The sequence below is a fragment of the Poromitra crassiceps genome, assembly GCF_964638095.1.
Source record: "Poromitra crassiceps genome assembly, chromosome: 28".
Classification (NCBI taxonomy): Eukaryota; Metazoa; Chordata; class Actinopteri; order Beryciformes; family Melamphaidae; genus Poromitra; species Poromitra crassiceps.
The window spans coordinates 3555946-3578777 of record NC_139651.1 but is presented as its reverse complement, the minus strand read 5'-3'; the positions used below and the strand labels follow the sequence as shown (position 1 = coordinate 3578777).

Below are 22832 nucleotides of genomic sequence, written 5' to 3'. Positions count from 1 at the left end.
GAACACACACACAGACACACACACACACACACACACACACACACACACACACACTACATCTCTCTTTCCTTCTCTCTCTCTCTCTCTCCATTTCCCTCTCTCTCTCTCTCGGAGGAGACCTGCTGCAGACGGGACACGCCCACACAGTCCGCGGGAGAAAATACACTCTAAAATCTAATTGATTCTCATGACTTTTGCCATGACTGTCAAACCTAAATTGATATACTTTGCGACGTTCATCATCGTTCAAATTTGGCTGGTGGCTTATTAACATAGGTTCCTGTGATGTGATGAACTCAAAATGCTAAATAATCAAAAAAAATATTTCTGGTTTCCAGGGACCACTTTAAGCTTTTTGATCTCGACACTATTTAAAATGCACTCTGAAGCTGTGGAGGACTAAAAGCGGATACTGGGAGACCGGGCTTTGGTGCCAATGCAAATTGGACCGTTCCTTTTCATCCATACATCAGATCAAACCGTGTGCACACAAACAAGGATTTAGACGGTGAAGAAGACGTTGCAGAATGTTCTTCTCAACATCGGCGAGACGGTCATCAGTGCTCCTCTTTCATGTCATAATTGCAACACAAAAGGTCATGTGAACCAATACAGTCGCTGCTACACACACATAGGGCAGATCTTTGTTAGATTTAGCAGGCATCTCCAGCGATGATAGCAAACAGTGCCTCTGGCAATTATCGTCAGGCAACGACCTCCTGGAATCTCACCGCATTGCTAAATATTGTGCAACAAACGTCTGATTTATTGAAGTTCTATATTGTAATTAAATAGGCCTGTGTTGTACATCAGGAGCCAAAAGTCCTCGGGGCTGTTTGGCTCTGAATGTGCAGTCGTCCTTGGTTTTTCCTCACCTTGATGATGTAATCGGCGCTGAGTGGCCCGTGAGTCCTCAGCGTCTGCCTGTCTGCCCCCCTCTGGAAGTCCAGGGAAGTGTTTCCTATCACGTAGGAGCCCGTCGAGGCCAGGCTGATCTCCTCCCTCCTCCCCTGAAGAGAAACCGCCTCGATGACTGAGGGAGAGAGACAGAGAGAGAGAGACAGAGAGAGAGAGACAGAGAGAGAGAGAGAGAGACAGAGAGAGAGACACAGAGAGAGAGAGAGAGAGAGAGAGGGAGAAGGACAGAGAGAGAGAGAGAGAGAGGGAGGGAGAGAGACACAGAGAGAGAGAGAGAGAGACACTCATTCATGTCACTATGAATATTCACTTTACGAGTCCATGGTGAGAATGAAGCGAGGGATATGCAAACGAAGAGAGAGTTATCACTTGTGACGAGAGAGATGAGACGAGATGAGACGAACCTTAATTACAAGAGCTGAAATCAACACATCAAGGTCAATCAAGAGGAGAGGCAGCAACGACAGCTTGCTACCAACAACATTTACGTATACATACACAGGTGCTTGCAGTTCCCCTGATTCACACAGGTACACAACCCAGTCCAAGGTTATGTGTACAGGTGTGCTTAACTGTCCACAAAGTGTGCAAATGTGCAGCAAAATAGTGTAGGGCAGGGATACTCAACTTGCTTTTCCCGGAGGCCACATTTTGCAAAATGACAGTAGGGGCCAGTTAATAAACAAACATTAATTATATACATTTTTCTGTAGCGGATTGTAGGTATTTGGGGTGTCAGCCGGAGTTTAGTCTCACAATTTTGTGCACACAGGATAGGTTAAGTTAAGTTAGTACATATAAGTACCTGGGTGGCGAGCAGTTGGCTATATTTGAGAATTGAGCTGGAGCTCAGTCGAACTTTATAGTTTTCATTGTGAATTAGAAAATGGCCAGGGGGCCACTCTGCACCCTATCGCGGGCCGCATCTGGCCCCCGGGCCGCAAGTTGAGTATCACTGGTGTAAGGTATAGGTACAGAGATGTACAGAAAAGTCTAGATATAGGCCTAGACTTATAATCACACAGCACAGGTACTTGTAGGACTGTAGTTGATTGAGATTTGGGCCAGGCGGTAATATAAAACCATTGTGGCAGGCGGTCATATAAAACCGCATGGCAGTTGGCCTGGAGGAATGCCCGCAGCACCCTGTGGCACACCTCGCAGGCATAAACAAGAGGTTGAAGGTTCTCCATGGTGGCTCGCCAGGAAGGCATTTTCCAAGATCAGGTTCAGTTTGGACCTCATTCTTCTATCCACCACCTCCAGGGTGTCCAGGTTCAGCCACACTACACAGACCCAATCTTAACCAGTTTGTTGAGCCTGCTGGCTTACGCTGCCTTGGTCCTACCTTCCCAGCGCAGAATAGCAAAACAAGTGCATTGGCAACTAACTGGTTGGAAGAAGAGTAGTGCACTGAAAGATCTGAGCCTCCTGAAGAAGACCGTTCTGTGCTGTCCTTTGCTGAAAAGTGCCTCTGTCCAGTCCAGCTTGATGTTGCACCCCCAAGAACTTCTAGGAACCACCTCTCTATAGTACATCATCTCTCTGAATGGTGACAGGTTCCATGGGTTCTTGCACTCTGTTGAATTGTTTCAATTGTTGGGTCTAAAATAAAGAGCCTGGTTTTCTACCTGCTCTATTTTGTAAAGCGCCTTGAGATAACTCTTGTTTTGATTTGGCCCTATAAAAATATAAAATTGATTGATTGATTGATTGATCGATTGATTGAAGATCCACTGCCAGCTCCTTGGTCTTACTGACACTGAGCTGCACATGGTTCTCCTTGCACCACCAGACCAGAGACAGCTCTCCACCGGACTCCTGCACTCCTCCTGATTGCCATCACTGATCCACCCCAAAATAGAGTCATCATCAGAGAACGTCCATACTTCTCTGATGACCCAGCGCTGAGTCTGAATTCAGAGGTGTGAAGAACACTGAACAGAAAGGTGGGAGGGACATTTTTTCTCTTTGGTGCCCCTATATCACCGTCTATATATCATGTCTGAGGCGTGGCCCTGCAGGCGAGCGAACACACTGCGGTGAGGTAATCCGCTGGCAATGAGATCATAAAACAGAAGGGTGAAACGGTTACAATATGGCAGGCTGACGACTACACGATTTCTGATGACACCAGTCTGATGTTTCTCTCTTAAGTGCCTCTAACGAGCCGCCTGGGTTGGCGTGTGGGAAAACAAACGTTGGCCAGATAGAGGTATCCTTCATGCACGAGATAATTATGTTCAGATGGTGCTACGGCGAAAGGATCCGCCTTTGTTCATGTCACATTTCCCCTTTATTCCCCCCCCCCCCCCTCTCTCAATCCATCTCCTGATTTCATGATTAAGAGTCTCCAATCTGCTCGCCAAAACATTATTTTCCGTACGACAAACCAAAGAAAGCACATTTTAAACAAAACAATGTTCGAGAGGAATCTGCTCTATGTATTTTCAACCTCAATTACAAACCCCCTCACGTTTTCACAACTTGAAACAATTAACAGGCCTATAGCCTTTTTGCCACAGCGTGAAAAGAAGCCGTTCGTAATCAAAATAGGCCCTTTGAAGAGGGTCTGCGTTTTGCTAATGGTGAAAATATGATTAGGCTTCTGATAATATTTCGAGAAGTTCACGACCCTAGGGGGTTGGGTTAGCCGAGCTGTAAACGTGCGTTTGGTTTTCCTGTGGTCGCTCTCTCTTTCCGTTCAGCATGTCTCTCTAGTGTCCCGCGTCCACCACACTGATCTCCTGACGGCTGATGAACGATATGCTGCTAAAGTCATTTTGAGGTCACTCCAACCCCCATGTTGGAAACATCTGACAAAGCACACATCCTCTAAAAAGCCCGCAGCTCTTCGGGGTATTGTGTTGTCGGAACTTGAGTGTATTACCGGGGTAAGGCTCGCGGACGGACGTACGCTGGGTTTATCTGGGTTCGTTGTGGGCGCAGGCAGCACAGTAGAAACCGCATTTCTCAATTGACCATACAACAGGAAAATCCAAATCATACAAATGAAGACTCAAAAATGGTTTGGGGATGTCATAATGCTGTTTATACCATGGTCTGGGTGAATACTCGATTCTGATTGGCTGCAAGGTGTCCATTAAAAAGTGATATTGTACAGTGATAATGGACACCTAGCTAAATGGTCTGTTCACCGTTCATATCAATGCGCCATAGTTTCACAGTGTGGTATCAAGAGAGCTGTTTGAGCTCTATACCCCCGTTAAGGGTTAATATGACAATTTTCTAAGTTGAGAAAAAAATTGACTCGGTCAAAGTAAGTATTTAAATCACCCCTGTGTGCTCAGTTTATCAAAAATAACTCTTATTTACAATTTTGATTTTCGTTTCGGAGATTTCCCTCCCCTGACAGAAGCCGGCTCTGAGCCATTATGAGCCACTCTCCGGACAGAGAAAATGGGCGTGAACAGCCGAGGAAAGAGAGAGAGAGAGAGAGAGAGAGAGAGAGAGAGAGAGAGAGAGAGAGAGAGAGAGAGAGAGAGAGGAGCAGGGAAGCTTGCACTGTGTGTGTCAACAGCGCTGTGCTGTCCTCCTTTCTCTCTCTCTCCTCTCGCCTCTTCATACGCACATTTTCTCTGTCCCACAGTAAACCCTGGAGAATAATACTCATGTATAGAGTCGTTTCCATGTTGCCAAACACTATTGACAGTTTGAGCCTTCCCGCAGATGGCAAAACAAGCAGTTTTTTTTGGACTCCAACATACTGAAAGCAGATAGTTTTCACTCTGCTCCTGCCTCGCGCCATTTACGTCTTATAAGACCTGCAGACGTTAACGCAATTCCCTGGAATGCGAGTTTAAACGACCCAGTTACATGGCGTTGCATTCTTAGACATTGCCGTTTTATTTTGTATGTTGTTACATAGGCTACAATTGGCCAAATTATTAGTTAGCTTGATTCTAGAATTGTGCCAGGTGTAGAAACTAAGCAGCCATTTTATCCCATGATAGCCTAATCTCGAGGGGACTATTTTGTCTCGCCGGTTCTCAACTCATATTCAAGGTTATGAAAACTAGATTTTGATTGCAAAATGCATGGAAATATAAATGAATGGTCTTGTTTTGTTTCTTTGGCAAGTGACCATGGTATAAGCGGGTTAATGCACTTCGAGGTGTCCATTATCACTTTTTAAGGGACTTCGCGGAGGCAAACCATCCTCGGCTTCGCCTCGGACGGTTCACGCCTCCACGTCGTCCCTTAAAAAGTGATAATGGACACCTCGTCGTGCATTAACCCTTACTTCACTCACTTCTCATTCAGAAATCAGAAGGGTCTCGAAGGCAAAACAAAATCTTATCTACTGCTCATTTGCTCAATTATATCATCATCAAAGCGCTATTGCTTAGCAATTAGCTTCAGGAGTATTCCATTGTTTTTACTTTCATGCTAGGTTGGCAAAACAGAGACCTAGATGCTATTCCAGTGTCTCTCTTCTCTCTCTCTCCCTCAATCCAATTAATTCTATTCAGCGACCTTAATTGGCATGACTGCTTATTAGATATTGCATGGCCAGTGCAGAATACGGGATGTACATTTTAAAAAGCAACAAACACGTTTATCCATTCAAATCACAGCGTGACGATGATTATTTGCTTTGAAGACAATTACATGTCATCAAGCTGTCTTTCTCGCTCTCTGTCTGTCTCACCCCTGGTGCACATTGTCACGTTCAGCGGTTTTGGAGTGTGTGTGTGTGTGTGTGTGTGTGTGTGTGTGTGAGAGAGAGAGAGAGCGAGAGAGAGAGAGAATATCACGGGGGGAGGGGGGGTCATAGTTATAGTGCCCCCCACTGGCACAAAAAATGGTTTATCTCTTTAACCGTCCGATCGACTTAAACTTGGCGGGTGCGATGCTGCGGAGACAAAAAAGTGCAGTGTCAAATTTTGTGCAATTCGCCCAATCGGGACATGGCTTTCACGTATCTCAAGAACCGTTTGTCCGATTGACTTCAAACTTGGTGGGGTGTGCACTGCTGGGGGACTCGACAGAGTGCAGTGCCGAATTTCAGCATGAGTTTGGTCACACCCCCCCCCCCCCAAAAAAAAGTGTGCCCATCGCACATCGTCTCCAGAGTCTCCACACCCACAAATGCACGTAGTAATCAGAAACAGTGACTACATTCGTAAATCATCGCACTCAGCACCTGCCAGTGCCACCTTTATTATCGCAGACTGAGATAGGAGGAGAACAGCAAATGTAAAGCATGGAGATAGAGAGAGAGAGCATGCTTTGCAGCATGTAATATATTACTTTTAGCAGTAACTCAGTAATATAACTTATTACTTATAGGATTTCAGTAATATTATACCAGTTACTTTGTCAAGTAACTCAAGTTACAAATTGAGTTACATTTTATTAAATGAAAGGACATATTTAAAAAAGATACAATCATTTCCTAATCAAACTGTGTTTTTATGCAAATAACCACTATAGATGACAATAACAAAGGAATAGAATAACATTTAGAATTTTGGATTGTTTACACTGACTTCAAGGTGGTTGAAATTATTTTTCTACTGCTGCTGTTGTTTTGGTAAAAGTAATGCAAAAGTAGTGTAAAAATTAACGAGTTACTCTACACAGAAAGTAATATTGTAAAGTAACTTATTACTTTCAAATGAAAGTAACTAGTAATATGTAGTATATTACATTTTGAAAGTAACTTGCCCAACACTGATCACAAGGCATTTCATCCTGATGACAACATCTCAAGATCTCAAGAACTCACAATAGACATGAAGGTCGTCGATTGACGTACTCGACATAATGACACATTCTCATACGTGTACATACCAGGTAGGAGGTGGACGAGCTAAACCAGCTGCTCATCTTTGAGACCAGAAGTTACCTATTCAGATGAATGGATTGTGGGACAAACGAAAACGTAGCCTTGGTTTCACACCTGGTGCTTAACAGAAGCAGAGCTGAAGTGGAGCTCACGCTTCACCGGTCACACACAGAAGCGCTTTCTTATCCTCAGTGCCTTCGCTCGGCGCGCCTCGATCCACCGCCCACAACTTCCGTTGACTTCATGCCCGGCAGCTTCACGTTTTCGAAAATAGGACTGAATCCTGAACGATCGCTTGAGCGCGGCTTGAGCGTGGCACGCGAGCAAGGCTGGTGTGAACGGCTTCTTCGCCTGTTAACAAGGACGCCGAAATGAAACTTGTGGGTTCAGCGTAGGTTGAGCTTACAGTAGGTTGAGTGTTGCTTCGGCGTATGGTGTGAACCTGCCCTTAGATTGTTTTTTTTCGTGTGAAGAGGGAGGCAATATCGTTCGCCCAGAAGGCAATAGTTCAAATGAGGCGGCGAGGGGGTGCCTCTGGTCGCCCACAATGTTGTTTGCCTTCTTCAGTGTTCTGTCAGAGAGAGAGAGAGAGAGAGACAGAGAGACACACACACACACACACAGAGCGAGCAGAGGACATATGAAGGGAGAGGTGCAGGGTGATTAGCGGAGGCATCACTCACCCATCATATCGGGGCCCTTGGCGTTGACTCGGAGAAAGCGGCTCCCGAGCGGCACCTCTAACACCGTCTTCAGAGCTGCAGGTAGAAGCATCGAGGTGGAAAAGGTTGTCAGGTTATCCATTTTAAATTGATAATGTCCACATATTTATTTATTATTACAAGTCACTCCCATTATGATGTCGTTCCCTTCAAACGACCTAAAGCTATACAAGGCAACTTTGCAGAATTTGAGCATCTCAATTAGAGAGGGCCCTCTTCCCTTCTCTATAGGCAGGTGAGATCAGTGCATTCTTACACGCTAATCTTAGTCTAAGTCCAAAATCAATAGAATATGAAGTGAAATGACCTCCGTTTCAAAATGTTTGTGCCTATATTTCAGATAAATTACCTTTTTATCTGTCAAACCAATCCAGCAATCCAACATGACAACAAGCGTACAATCAGGCATCTGCGTGCCAACGAAAAATGTCTAATTACTAAACAACTCATGCAGAGAAAACTCTCAAAATAATAATTATCGCCAAATCAAAGTGTGAAATCACAGTGGTTGCATTTGTGTTTGGATTTGTTCTGATTCCTGTCCTGGAGCTGGCAAATTGATGCTCCCCGGGAAATGCTGTACGTGCTGTTACAATCACTCGCTCTTATCACAACTGACAATTTAACAAACACCAAGTGAGTCATGATTCCACCAGACATTCAGTTTGACCTCGAGTCTCTTGTCAGCTCAATGAGTTGTGTGAAACGAGAAAACAAGTAAAAAACAAGTCACTTTGAGAGCCTAAGATAGCAATGCGTTATGCATCCTGTACTGTGGGCCTCGAAGAGTTAACTCCTCAAAGAGAGGGCGGGGCAGCGTGATATACTGTATAACACAACACGCTGCCCGTTTTGACCAGTTCATGAGAAAACGAAGACAATCAAGATGTGGAGGGTGTCATTCCTTAAGAAGACAAACGGCATGAGGTCACACCCTGTGGACGGCACGGTGGCTCAGTGGTTAACACTGTTGCCTCACAGCAAGAAGGCCCCGGGTTCGAACCCCGGTCCGTCCCAGGTCCTTTCTGTGTGGAGTTTGCATGTTCTCCCCGTGTTCGTGTGGGTTTCCTCCGGGTGCTCCGGTTTCCTCCCACCATCAAAGAAAGACATGTATGTTAGGGTTAATACTCCTGTCAGTGCCCCTGACCAAGGCACTGGCAAAAGAACTGGAGTTGGTCCCCGGGCGCTGCACTGTGGCTGCCCACTGCTCCTAGTTCTAGGAAGGTTCCTAGTAGAGGATGGGTCAAATGCAGAGAATGAATTTCCCCAAGGGGATAAATAAAGGATAACTTAACTTAACTTAACTTAACTGTGTGTGTGTGTGTGTGTGTGTGTGTGTGTGTGTGTGTGTGTGCGTGCGTGCGCGCGCGCGCGCGCGTGCGTGCGTGCGTGTGTGTACAGTACACAAATCCACATCACCCCATCATGTTAAAGATCTGGGCCCAGTTGCACTAAGCACCTTAGGTTAAGATTTCCCTTAGAGTCAGAGTTAAGGTGTCCATGAAATAGAACCGGCTGCACAAAACACCCTTAAATCTTGTGCTTATGTTTTCCTTAAAATGTTTAACCTTATGGAGAAGATTTAAGGTGTTTTGTGCAGCCGATTCTATTTTACGGACACCTTAACTCTGACTCTAAGGGAAATCTTAACCTAAGGTGCTTAGTGCAACTGGGCCCAGGTCCATTGCAGTAGGCTACACAAAGGTCTCTATTGCCAATAAAACCTACCGTAATTTCTAATGTAGAACCACCGCAACTTGGATACCCCTTCCAGTTCTCTGAGGGGTTCCCCATGGGGTTTCCCATGCCAAACACCCCCCCCCCCCCCGCCTCACACACACACACACACACACACCCTCCAGCCTCCACCTCCAAACATACTGTACTACTGACTCTCCCCCAGATCCTTGGACTTGATATAGCTTCCGGCATTCATCTCCCCAGTAGGCCCCTGCCTTCAGCCTTGTTTTGTGTCCGTGTGAGAACCAGTGTTGGGAGTAGTAACTTTAACATTACAAAAGTAACATATTACATGTAATAAATTACTTTTAGCAGTAACTCAGTAATATAACTTATTACAACTAGGATTTCAGTAATATTATACCAGTTACTTTGTCAAGTAACACAAGTTACAAATTGAGTTAATTTTTTTTTTTTTATCAAAGCACATATTTAAATAAAGATACAATCATTTCCTAATCAAACTGTGTGTTTTTATGCAAATAACCACTATAGATGACAATAACAAAGGAAATTTGGATTGTTTACACCGACTTCAAGGCGGTTGACATTATTTTTCGGGATGGTTCCGGCCGGGGCAGCGATGTCATTCTGCTGCTGCTGTTGTTTTGGTGAAAGTAATGCAAAAGCAGTGTCATAAGTAACGAGTTACTCTACACAGAGTGTCATATTGTAAAGTAACGTATTACTTTCAGATGAAAGTAACTAGTAACATGTAGTATATTACATTTTGAAAAGTAACTCGCCCAACAACACTGTTCACAACACAGCCACGCTGAGCAGCCTTCAACCCGAAATGACATCCACATGTTGTTGTGAGAGAGGCCTAACTAGGCCATCATGAGACTGTCTAAGCTCATGCTTAGTTCCTGTGCTGTACAGCCAAGCAGCACACGGCTCAAGCATTCAAAGTATTTAGTGTTGTGGAAGAAGGACTGTGCCGTGTTGTTTTCGCCTTGCAGAAATACTGCCTGTTGAAATGCAGACTTTTCACATCGGACGTGTTTGTCTCTCTGCGGTGTGTCGGGGGGGGGGGGAACTGGGGGGGTGGAGGCGCGGTAACGAGCAGAGACCTTTATGGACGAGCCGAGTGTTAATGCTATTCTCCACACAGAGAGTGACTTTTCCCTCCTCCTCCTGGCAACAAACTAGGCGCTGGCTTCAAACAATTAAGCTGCATTGGCCGCCGGCCAGGGGTCTTTGCAGGATTTCTAAATTTATGGGGAGCAATGAAATGAATTTCACTTCCAGCCATTTGCATCCCCCCCCCTCAGTTCCCCCCCCCCCTTCCCAGTATTCTAAAACGAAGAGTAAAATGTGAAACTGAGTTATTTTCCCCCAAAAAAAGTGACCTTCAAATAAATTAGGCAAATGAAATACAGATAAACAGTTAGAAGCTCATTTGAGACACGTCTCCCGGACCAGTACACCGGGGCCAAAGGGAATACTGGAGCCAATTCATATTCCAAATGTAATGACTGATAAATAACAATTATGAATAATGAATGAGGAGCAACAGAGGTGATGTGGTGTGTGTGTGTGTGTGTGTGTGTGTGTGTGTGTGTGTGTGTGTGTGTGTGCGCGTGTGCGTGTGTGTGTGTGTGTGTGTGTGTGTTTTGATTCCAGTCTGGAAGAAGCTTTTATCACCAAAGTTTTGAAATACCAACTGCTCAAGGATGCCATTTTACAGCTTGGGTATAATTGTAAATTGCTTGTTTTGATATTTGGAAGCCTTGGTAATGTCCATAGGCTGGTCGTAAGTGGCCTGCAGGGGGCAGGACTGCCCAGACCGAGAGCCAAGGCTCTGGCCAAATTCTGCTCTATTTCTGCAATAATTGGCAGTGTTCAAGGATTTTTTGTCTAAATGTGAACACAAATAAAGGTATTAAAATGTGTGTGTGTGTGTGTGTGTGTGTGTGTGTGTGTGTGTGTGTGTGTGTGTGTGTGTGTGTGTGTGTGTGTCTGTGTTTGAGTCGTGGACTGTATCTACTCTCCTCGTTTGGGATGCTGAAGCAGAGGAGAGAGCGTGCAGCTCTCCGAGCGAGACCGAGGAAGAGGATTTAAACTGAGAGGAGGAGCAAGGTCAGGGTCCCGTGGCGAGAAGGTTCATCTGGTCAGCGGTGCCGTGCGTGCAGGCACTCGTTAGGAGCTCCTCTGAGGTTGTGGATTCATGACAACCCAGAGCGCTGGAGGTTTCAAGGTTCTGTGCTCTCTGATGAAAGCAGTGTCGGTCACAGGCCAAGCTTCACGGCACCAAGGAGGAATTCCAAGTAGAAGGAATCGTTCAAAAAGTCCCAGCAGCAAAACCAAGGCAAAAACAAAAGGATTTATTTATTTTTTGTTCTTGGTGTCTTTACTCTGTCATTCACCCCCAGGTCAAAGGTCAGAGTCAGTCCTCCTGGTAGCTGGTAGGGAGTTCAGTGTCTTGCTCCAGGACGCTCCAAGAAGACACAGACCCACACTGGGGGCTTGAACCTGCCATCTGGCTGAAGGGCAGTCTCTGTTCCCACTAAGAAGCCCTTCCACCTGTCTTCACCTTGGTTTTACCTTTATATCTTTATTACCTTGAGAGAAAAAAAAATGACTGAATGGATTTTTATGTTGGGCTTCAAGACTGTAAAAACGAGAATAATCGCAAGGTGTGCGTCGACTTTTGGCACCCGCTGCCATTTTTTTGCAGGTTCAGTTGGGTCGTGTTCAACATCTAATTGTAAAAATCCTTCATGAACGCTGCTTCTGGACCCGGGGGGGCTGTCCTGTATGTAGCTTGGTCACGCCCCCCCGATCCGCTCATAGACCCCCGACCCCTTAGCCACCTTCATCCCAGTGTGCCTCCCCCGACTTCCAGGGCTGTTGCAGCGCGAGAGAGAGAGAGAGAGAGAGATAGAGAGACATAGAGAGAGCACAGCGTGGCTACCTGATTATGGTCGAGTGGCCCTTTCCTCTGGCGCAGCTCCTCTGAAGGACCTGGCAGAAAGGCAGCATGTCATCACAGCACTCCCACTGACTTACAGGCGGGCTTGGGCCTTTATTAAAGCCAGAGTCCGCGGGCTCGGATCGAGTTACCGCTCGATCCGCTCGAGCAGGGCTCCTCGAAAGGTTCTGAGCGCGGGGCTCCTCGAAAAGGTCTGAGCGCGGCGCTGCGAAAACGCCCACGTCTGCTGCCCACTGCAAAACAAAAAGCTCCAGTATTTCTTCATTGTCTCAATGTCTCCACTCCGGAGGACTTTGTTCTTCTGACTTTGGGGGAGGATGGATGGATGGATGGATGGAGGATTCTTGGATGAGGGGGGTTTGCCTTAAGTGCACCTGGCACTCGCAGGCGAGACCTCCTCCGATGTGAAGGAACCAGCTCCAACAACAATATAAAGGCTGTTTTCCACTGCGTACGCACACAGGGCCCGGGTCCATCCCCATTACCGGAGCACTACAAAGTCAGCCTTGTATACGGGCCGTTAGGGGGGGGACACGACTGGCCGCGGTACCGGGGAAATGTGCTAACACGCTAGATTAGGCTTTGGGACGGTTTTACGACAAAAACAGTAAAGATCTTTTTAATAGCGTCGCTTCACTCGTGTCGAGAGACGGGCTCAATTAGAGGTGTGTTATGGTTAGATAAACTACAATTTACGTTTCTGCCCCTCGGCAACAAGCAGCAACAGTTTCACAATCCCATCATTTTTCCCCCCCAATATCAGAATATGGGAGGAGGCGGGGGTCCAAAACCACAGGAAATGTGAAATCATATGTATATCAGCGCGGTACAACAGTATCCCCCCCCCCCCCTCCATATTTTCCTAAACGTTTCTGTGCGGTTTCCAAACCTATCAAGAGTCCAGATCAAAACATTTCCATACATACAGACTTTCCAGAATACACCGATAGGTCTGAGTTAGGATGTAATATCTATGTTTTATGTGTGTGTATGTTATCTTAAAGGAACACTCTGCCCATTTTCAACCAGCTTTGTATCATTAGAACATCAGTAGTATATCAGAAAACTGTAAACGGTTTTGAAGTCTGTCATTTAATTTGACAGTTATTGAGTGTTAAAGTGTGGACCAGCGACATCACTGGTCCACACTAACTCAAATTAATAACTCATTAACTCAAATCAACTCTCAATAACTGTCAAACTAGATGAATGATGAATAGTTTGACAGTTATTGAGAGTTGATTTGACTTAATGAGTTATTAATTTGAGTTAGTGTGGACCAGTGATGTCACTGGTCCACACTTTAACACTCAATAACTGTCAAATTAAATGACAGACTTCAAAACCGTTTACAGTTTTCTGATATACTACTGATGTTCTAATGATACAAAGCCGGTTGAAAATGGGCGGAGTGTTCCTTTAAATATAGCTTAAGTTTAGTTTGAGATGACTATGTCTCACAGGCAAGCAGCAAAGGTCCAACAAAACAGTACTGACCCACCCACGGTAGTGTGTTCCTGTGTGCAATGTGACAGATCCTCCGCACACTATTAAATCTGAGACAAGTATTTACATGGTTACTGGCTGTGATTTCTGATCGGAGAGTGTGGGGGTCGGGGGGCAGCGATCCAACCATGTTCATTTCCACTCCCCGAGGCGTGCCAAAGCAAGTCCATTTCAAGAATTTGATACAATAGCTCAGCTGGAGAGCCAATAAATGGAGTATGCAAATCGTTCCGCTGCCAATATCTATTTCATTAACCTTTTTTTTACTTTTTAAAATGCCGAGCGGCCTTGGGGGGACGTTCAAACAAACGTCCTCCTGTGTTGAAATTGGATTTTCACATTTTCAAATGTTGTAAAATGGGTACTAAATCTAAATCTGCCGACTGGTCGTGCCGGGTAGAGGCAGAGTTTATGGACAGAATGTAGACGGTCCGACTCTATGTGTGTTTATATAATGTCACAGCTAGAAGGTCCTGGGTTCGATTCCCACCTGGGACGCTGTGAGCGCTGAAGGAGTGCGTGCCCGTCCGCATGTCCTCGAGTGCCCACCACCGCCCGGGTGGGGTCGTCTCAAAAGGGCCTTTCTGTGTGGAGTTTGCATGTTCTCCCCGTGCCCCCTGGGGGTTTCCTTCATATAGGAACCCCTCACCAAAAACATGCAATATCCTGGTTGCTGATGTGGTGCCTCCTCTGGTCGTTCGGGGCGCCTGTTCGGAGGGAGAGGAACTCGTTGGAATAGCGGGATCCTCCCACGTGCTATGTCCTACCAGTGAAGCTTCCTCTGTCAGGTGAAAAGAAGCGGCTGGCTAGCTGCCCATGTCTCGGAGGAAGCATGGAGCCAGTTTCGGCTCTCCCCAGATCGGCCGAGGGTGGAGCAGCAACCAGGATAAATAAACTAAAAATTAGCACTAACAGGGGATAAAATGGGATAAAATAAAATTCAGGGGGAAAAAAAGTTGACACCTGCCATTACATGTTGATTGCTGGCGCTTTGGTTGCAAAAAGGTATCATTTCAGCTGTCTTTTTGAAATGCCGAGCAGTGAACTCATTCTTTCGTTATGTATTTATTGGCTTGTTTGTTTATTTGCTTGTTTCAAAATGAATGCCGGAATCAAATGAAACCCTTCACATTCCAGACATAATTATAACCACAGTATCCAATAAATACTGATCTCCTTTCTCGGCTGCATTTTGCCGTCTGTAAATCACCACAGACTGAACGATCAGTGCTCAGATCCAGAGTTCAGTCGTCGAAAAAGTAACATGGAAATGAAATGGATTCCCCAACCACACATTTGCTGCTGTGCTATGGCCACTATTACGCCTCGTGTCTCGTGTGTAGCAAAGAAAAAGGAAACATTTTTTCCCCTGATCCATAAATGACGAGCGACGGCCAAAAACGCAGTTATGAATTTAATCTCTTTAATTAAATCTGATTAAATGAGTGAAGCGGAAATGGTTGCAGCTCCATCTGCTCGTGGGTAGAGGTGGCTGTGGCCAGATGGCATAGTTAATAGTACAGCCCTTGATAAGTAAATGCTGGAGGCAATAACAAGAGGGGCCGGACCCAAAAGCGTTGACAGAGCCCGAGCGCCTGTTGGCCAACTCACAGAGTGCCTGATCTCCAGCCAAGGCAGGTGACGGCACCAGGCCAGCCTCTGGAGACACACCAGCAACTCACAGAGGAGGAGGCCTGGTGTGCAGCCAAGGCAGGTGACGGCACCACCAGGCCCATTCCTCTGGAGACACATCCAGCTTTTGTTATTGACCTGTGAATGGCAGACAGGCTGGGCACGCGTACAGGACATGTTTCCTCTCCACTTATGAGGCTCTTTGTCCGCGGCCAGAAGAGAGGGAGATTAGGCCCGAGCTGAGAGGGCTCTCTAAAAAGGACTTGGAAGCGCTCACGGGATGAGCTATTCGTGGAGAGCCGGAAGATGACGGACTTAGCGAGATTTGGGGTGGGAGTGGCTATTTCAGATCTAAACCCCCACGGCGCTAAGAGTTAAAAGATTAGCTCGGGAAATATGACACAGCGAGTGAGCGAGGATATTTCTGGCAGGACGGGACAGAAGTAGGAGGCGTATATGGCCGCTCATATGCCTACGTTCTTCTGGGGAGAGGTGGGGCAGGTCGTATACCTATATGTTCTTCTGGGGAGAGATGGGGCAGGTCATAAACCTACGTTCTTCTGGGGAGAGGTGTGGCAGGTCCTATACCTATATGTTCTTCTGGGGAGAGATGGGGCAGGTCATACACCTACGTTCTTCTGGGGAGAGGTGGGGCAGGTCATACACCTACGTTCTTCTGGGGAGAGGTGGGGCAGGTCGTACACCTACGTTCTTCTGGGGAGAGGTGGGGCAGGTCGTATACCTACGTTCTTCAGGGGAGAGGTGTGGCAGGTCGTACACCTACGTTCTTCGGGGGAGAGGTGGGGCAGGTCGTATACCTACGTTCTTCTGGGGAGAGGTGGGGCAGGTCATACACCTACGTTCTTCTGGGGAGAGGTGGGGCAGGTCGTACACCTACGTTCTTCTGGGGAGAGGTGGGGCAGGTCGTACACCTACGTTCTTCTGGGGAGAGGTGGGGTAGGTCGTATACCTACGTTCTTCTGGGGAGAGGTGGGGCAGTTCGTATACCTATGTTCTTCTGGGGAGAGATGGGGCAGGTCGTATACCTATGTTCTTCTGGGGAGAGGTGGGGCAGGTCGTATACCTACGTTCTTCTGGGGAGAGGTGGGGCAGGTCGTACACCTACGACGTTCTTCTGGGGAGAGATGGGGCAGGTCGTATACCTACGTTCTTCTGGGGAGAGGTGGGGCAGGTCGTATACCTACGTTCTTCTGGGGAGAGGTGGGGCAGGTCGTATACCTACGTTCTTCAGGGGAGAGGTGGGGCAGGTCGTATACCTACGTTCTTCTGGGGAGAGGTGGGGCAGGTCGTATACCTATGTTCTTCTGGGGAGAGATGGGGCAGGTCGTATACCTATGTTCTTCTGGGGAGAGGTGGGGCAGGTCGTATACCTACGTTCTTCTGGGGAGAGGTGGGGCAGGTCGTACACCTACGACGTTCTTCTGGGGAGAGATGGGGCAGGTCGTATACCTACGTTCTTCTGGGGAGAGGTGGGGCAGGTCGTATACCTACGTTCTTCAGGGGAGAGGTGGGGCAGGTCGTATACCTACGTTCTTCTGGGGAGAGGTGGGGCAGGTCGTATACCTACGTTCTTCGGGGGAGAGGTGGGGCAGGTCGTATACATACGTTCTTCTGGGGAGAGGTGGGGCAGGTCGTATACCTACGTTCTTCGAGGGAGAGGTGGGGCAGGTCGTATACCTACGTTCTTCTGGGGAGAGGTGGGGCAGGTCGTATACCTACGTTCTTCAGGGGAGAGGTGGGGCAGTTCGTATACCTATGTTCTTCTGGGGAGAGATGGGGCAGGTCGTATACCTATGTTCTTCTGGGGAGAGGTGGGGCAGGTCGTATACCTACGTTCTTCTGGGGAGAGGTGGGGCAGGTCGTACACCTACGACGTTCTTCTGGGGAGAGATGGGGCAGGTCGTATACCTACGTTCTTCTGGGGAGAGGTGGGGCAGGTCGTATACCTACGTTCTTCTGGGGAGAGGTGGGGCAGGTCGTATACCTACGTTCTTCAGGGGAGAGGTGGGGCAGGTCGTATACCTACGTTCTTCTGGGGAGAGGTGGGGCAGGTCGTATACCTACGTTCTTCGGGGGAGAGGTGGGGCAGGTCGTATACATACGTTCTTCTGGGGAGAGGTGGGGCAGGTCGTATACCTACGTTCTTCGAGGGAGAGGTGGGGCAGGTCGTATACCTACGTTCTTCTGGGGAGAGGTGGGGCAGGTCGTATACCTACGTTCTTCAGGGGAGAGGTGGGGCAGGTCGTATACCTACGTTCTTCTGGGGAGAGGTGGGGCAGGTCGTACACCTACGTTCTTCTGGGGAGAGGTGGGGCAGGTCATAAACCTACGTTCTTCTGGGGAGAGGTGGGGCAGGTCGTATACCTACGTTCTTCGAGGGAGAGGTGGGGCAGGTCGTACACCTACGTTCTTCAGGGGAGAGGTGGGGCAGGTCGTATACCTATGTTCTTCTGGGGAGAGGTGGGGCAGGTCGTATACCTACGTTCTTCGAGGGAGAGGTGGGGCAGGTCGTATACCTACGTTCTTCTGGGGAGAGGTGGGGCAGGTCGTATACCTACGTTCTTCGAGGGAGAGGTGGGGCAGGTCGTATACCTACGTTCTTCGAGGGAGAGGTGGGGCAGGTCGTATACCTACGTTCTTCGAGGGAGAGGTGGGGCAGGTCGTATACCTACGTTCTTCGAGGGAGAGGTGGGGCAGGTCGTATACCTACGTTCTTCTGGGGAGAGGTGGGGCAGGTCATACACCTATGTTCTTCTGGGGAGAGGTGGGGCAGGTCGTACTGTATACCTACGTTCTTCTGGGGAGAGGTGGGGCAGGTCGTATACCTACGTTCTTCAGGGGAGAGGTGGGGCAGGTCGTATACCTACGTTCTTCGAGGGAGAGGTGGGGCAGGTCGTATACCTACGTTCTTCGAGGGAGAGGTGGGGCAGGTCGTATACCTACGTTCTTCTGGGGAGAGGTGGGGCAGGTCGTATACCTACGTTCTTCAGGGGAGAGGTGGGGCAGGTCGTATACCTACGTTCTTCGAGGGAGAGGTGGGGCAGGGCCTGTCCTCGCACCAGTCGGCATGTGGAGCCGTCCCCACCGCAGACGCCGCAGTTATCCTCCCTGGCACCGCTGCTCAGCTGCCAGTCACAGCCCACCTCCTGCACACATGATGCACAGTAACACACTCAGCCACACACTTCAACACTTCATATACCTTCATCAATACCTTCATATAGCTGCTCAACCCATTGATACCTGATGCAGCATTTGCGTGTATATCCCTCATTTGTGTGTGTATCCCTTTAAGACCGCGAACCGCGTCACGGTCTTAAAGGGATACACACACACAAATGCTGCATCAGGTATCAATGGGTTAAGATATTCAAACCAAATATGTCATTTTTAAGGCTGCACCATGACATCCAGTCCGCATGGCGAAGTGTCCTTGGGCAAGACACTGAACCCCAAATTGCTCCCGATGGCCGTGCCAGCACCCTGCGTGGCAGCTGGTCGCCTTCAGTGTGTGAATGGGTGAATGTAGGCACATTGTAAAGCGCTTTGGATAAAAGAGCTATATAAACGCAGTCCATTTACCATTTACCAGTATATGTAATCTATTCCATAAGTCAATTCGATTCTGAAAAATAAAAAGGTGGTGCGTCAACTGAGTTTAAGTGGTGGGTTTCCACTTCCACTAACAGCCCTGCAGGCCCGCACGCATGCACGTGCACACACACACACGCGCACACACGCGCACACGCCAGCACGTGTGTGCACGCACACAAACACACACACGCACACATACGCACACGCACACACACAGCACCTCCATCCCCTGTACTTCCAGGAACTCAATTTATCCCCCCCTCTTGTATACAGTGGGAAGTCATGCTGCTGTGTGGTGTATTATTAATCTACAGTATATATATGCACTGGAGGGGGGACTGGCCTAATTCTGTCATTGACAAATCCCAGCTACAGTACAGTACCTCCCCCCCCCCCCCCCCCCCCCCAGCTACAGTACAGTACCACCCCCCCCCCCCCTGCTGCCTCCATCACTGGGCCAGGCCATCTCTTACTGCCTGTCGTACCCGATGCCTTCTCTGCATGCCAAGGCCTGCAGCAGCTGCTGGTTGTAAAGGCAACCGGCCTATAGCGTCTCCCATTACTGCTGTGGCGTACCTGTGTCGGGCCGGGTCACTGGTAAGGCTTAGACCAGGCATGTCCAAAGTCCGGCCCGGGGGCCGATTGCGGACCAATTTTAAGTGGCCCTCTCGGCTCGGCTTGTCTCTCGAAATATAGTATATGTGGCCCTCCGCACAGTATTGGTTAATCAAGCAAGTTCAATTTTTTTTTTTCCATTCACCTAACGATGACAGCACTATCATACAGTTTATAGACAAGCACCAAGTAGGAACTATGCAGGCGAAACTAATGTTTTCAGATGGTAAACAAAATTCTTTAGAGTACAATTGTATTGTATCTGATTTTTTTTAACAACCCATATGATGCGAGAAGCAGTTGGCCGCCCGGTATTTTCACATTATCAAATCTGGCCCCAATTCAAAAAAGTTTGGACACCGCTGGCTTAGCCTGATATACTGTAGGGGACGGCAGTGGCCTTTTTCAGTTTCAATGACACACTAGAATCGTCCAGAGAAAAGCGGGTCGAGTCGGGCCCAGTGACTTATTCTGACCCGTTGGAATTGGAATTGCAAATGTTTTTCGCTATCTGGGTCCTCTGATGGGTTCGGCCCAGTGACTGCCTGCCAAGGGCGACCTGATCCTTATGCTCGACACCTACAGTAGCCCATTCAGGCCAAAATTGGCCCCTAAACTGCCTCCTGATACGGAGTTAGAATGCAAACCTTAGTCAACACCAATGACTCAGTGATTACTTGACCAGATGCTGAGACTCTGGCTCTCAAAAACTCACTTTGTGGTACATGTGGACACAAAATATTTGTTCTCCAAAGTTTCCTTCAAAACATGTTGGACGAACCCCTAGTTATCATTTTCTTTAACATTTTTGAAGACAGTATATTGTAAGAATAAAAAGAAGAAGTTCTCCAGCGCACACCAGGATTGGAAAGATATAGACACTTTATTTAGTTACATTAAAAACAAGAAACAAAGCGAACATTTCACATTGTGCTTGATCAGGTTCGCTAACCTAGCACAAAAGCCTTCAAAAACCGGTCAACGCCAGAAACCTGTGTTTTAAGGCGATGATTTGCTTTGGGATCAGCAGATTCACTACCAAAATATCAGTCTAGCTAAAATCCCATATTGGCAGAAGAAGCCTTGTTTCTGGATCACTTCTAAGACATTAACCAGGATGACTTGGTGTACAGTACACCACGGTCCAAGACAGGCACTCAGGAGAGGCCCACAGCTCTCAGAGATGAAACCCAAGCACGGCTGCCCTTACCTCAGAGACACACATGCGTGCGCGCGAGCACACACACACACGCGCGCGCGCACACACACACACACACAGACACGTGCGCGCGCCCACACACACACCTCAGCCACACGCCACACATGAAAGACAGGTGGCAGTGTTTTGCCTAGCGTGGGCTGGCAGCAGTCAGCAGTCGTAGCCGGAGTCACTCACGAGAGGAGCGAGCGAGGTGATACTCACCTCTGTATCGCCTTAAAACAGCACAGAGGCCCAGTGAAAAGAGCTATACAAATATCATCCATCACCTTTTCAAGCATGAAGGACTCGGTTCCATTATGCAGCCCGGGTTCCTTTGTGTCGACTCTTTTATGGCCTTCAACTGTGCAGCGCTCTCTCGCAAGCCTGAAGCCAATCACATCTAAAGCAGCGAGGAAGGATTGAGAGCGAACTGAAAAGTGACAGTTAAGAAGACAAACGTTAATATTGCTGCTGCTCTCCATGGGAGGTCATAACATTCCCAGCTGATTGGTCATGGTTACAACCTCTGTTGGTTCCAGTGGTCCAGATCAGATTAAAAAAAAAGCGAAGGAAAATGGACGCCTGTGAAATTTTCTTTGCCCAATGTAGAATTTACATGTTTAATTAACCAATAGCGGGGGGCACGGTGGTGCAGTGGTAAGCGCCGTCGCCTCACAGCTAGAAGGTCCTGGGTTCGATTCCCACCTGGGACGCTGTGAGCGCTGAAGGAGTGCGTGCCCGTCCGCATGTCCTCGAGTGCCCACCGCCCGGGTGGGGTCGTCAAAAAGGGCCTTTCTGTGTGGAGTTTGCATGTTCTCCCCGTGATCCCTGGGGGTTTCCTTCATATAGGAAGCCCCTCACCAAAAACATGCAATATCCTGGTTGCTGAAGTGGTGCCTCCTCTGGTCGTTAAGGGCGCCTGTTCGGAGGGAGGGGAACTCGTTGGAATAGCGTGATCCTCCCACGTGCTATGTCCTACCGGTGAAGCTTCCCCCTGTCAGGTGAAAAGAAGCAGCTGGCTAACTGCCCATGTCTCGGAGGAAGCTTGGAGGCAGTTTCGGCTCTCCCCAGATCGGCAGAGGGTGGAGCAGCAACCAGGATAAATAAATTAAAATGAGCACTAACGGGGAATAAAAATGGGATAAAAAAAAACGGGAAAAACATATTTAAAAAAATAATAATAATAGTTGACCAATAACCATTTAACACAGAGCAATTCTGACAAATTAACTTGCAGGTAAGTTCTGATAACTGCATCGGATGACGTCAGAACCCCTGGGATCGGAAATTCCTAGTTGTAATTCCTGACTTTCAGAGACTTTCCGTTGCATTTTTTCCCAGAAGGGAAGTAGTGTAGGAATTTCTGGCCTGTCTGGAATGCAGCATGAGAAGCATCGTCAACATCCTACAGGATGCTCTGTAGCGTGTGATTTACGACGCACGCCAGCTACACTCGTAGAGAAAATATATACAACGCTGACAGATCTGGCATTATCGCAACAAACACTAACTCCTGAAGTGGAGAAACAAGTGAATCAAAGGAGCCGACAGTGCTTATGGAGTTTCTGCATCTGTTCATCTGTCAGCCATGTTGACTCATACAGTAGTGGGCCATCCAAGCAGAGAACAAACAGTCGCCTCAAACCGTCTCCAGCCTCTCTTCCAGAACAAAGACAGTTAAGGCTTCATTTTCTATACGTCCAGATCGGCAATACGTCATTTTGTCGGCGGCTGCTGGCGGCGGCACATGTTCCCGCCCCATTTTAGGGGGAGAAACACAAGCTCCTCCCCGTTGTTGACCTCAATGTAAAATAGCCCTACCAAAAAAAAATAGAAAAATAACAGAATCAATCTCGTTTATTAATGACCCCAAAACACCATGACATGACAATATATTACAACTCAGCCGGCCACACAATGCACAAGATACATGGGAAATATGACTTTGACCCATCTAAAATCATGTGACTCATGACCCGTCTGTGACCTAGTTCCAGTGTCCGCCTGTTGCTAATTTAGTCTTCCGACATGAAATGCTGTTGTAGTGGAGCCCAGCGTCGTTGTAGGCTACTCGGCTCGGGGCTGTAATGTAAATATGTGACATGAGTCACATGATTTTAAATGGGTCAAAGTCAT

At 47.7% G+C, this 22832-nt stretch overlaps 1 protein-coding gene across 1 annotated transcript in view; it reads right to left on the bottom strand.

Annotated features, from left to right (window-relative positions):
• The window catches only part of adamtsl3 (ADAMTS-like 3), a gene marked incomplete at its 5' end in the record, with an annotated part of 209171 nt that overhangs the window by 79267 nt on the left and 107072 nt on the right, over nucleotides 1–22832 (bottom strand). Inside the window, 3 exons of the mRNA XM_083662451.1 lie at nucleotides 876–1033; nucleotides 7414–7488; nucleotides 18306–18432. Coding sequence (XP_083518577.1) covers nucleotides 876–1033; nucleotides 7414–7488; nucleotides 18306–18432 — 360 coding nt within the window. The remainder of the gene's footprint in view (nucleotides 1–875; nucleotides 1034–7413; nucleotides 7489–18305; nucleotides 18433–22832) is intronic.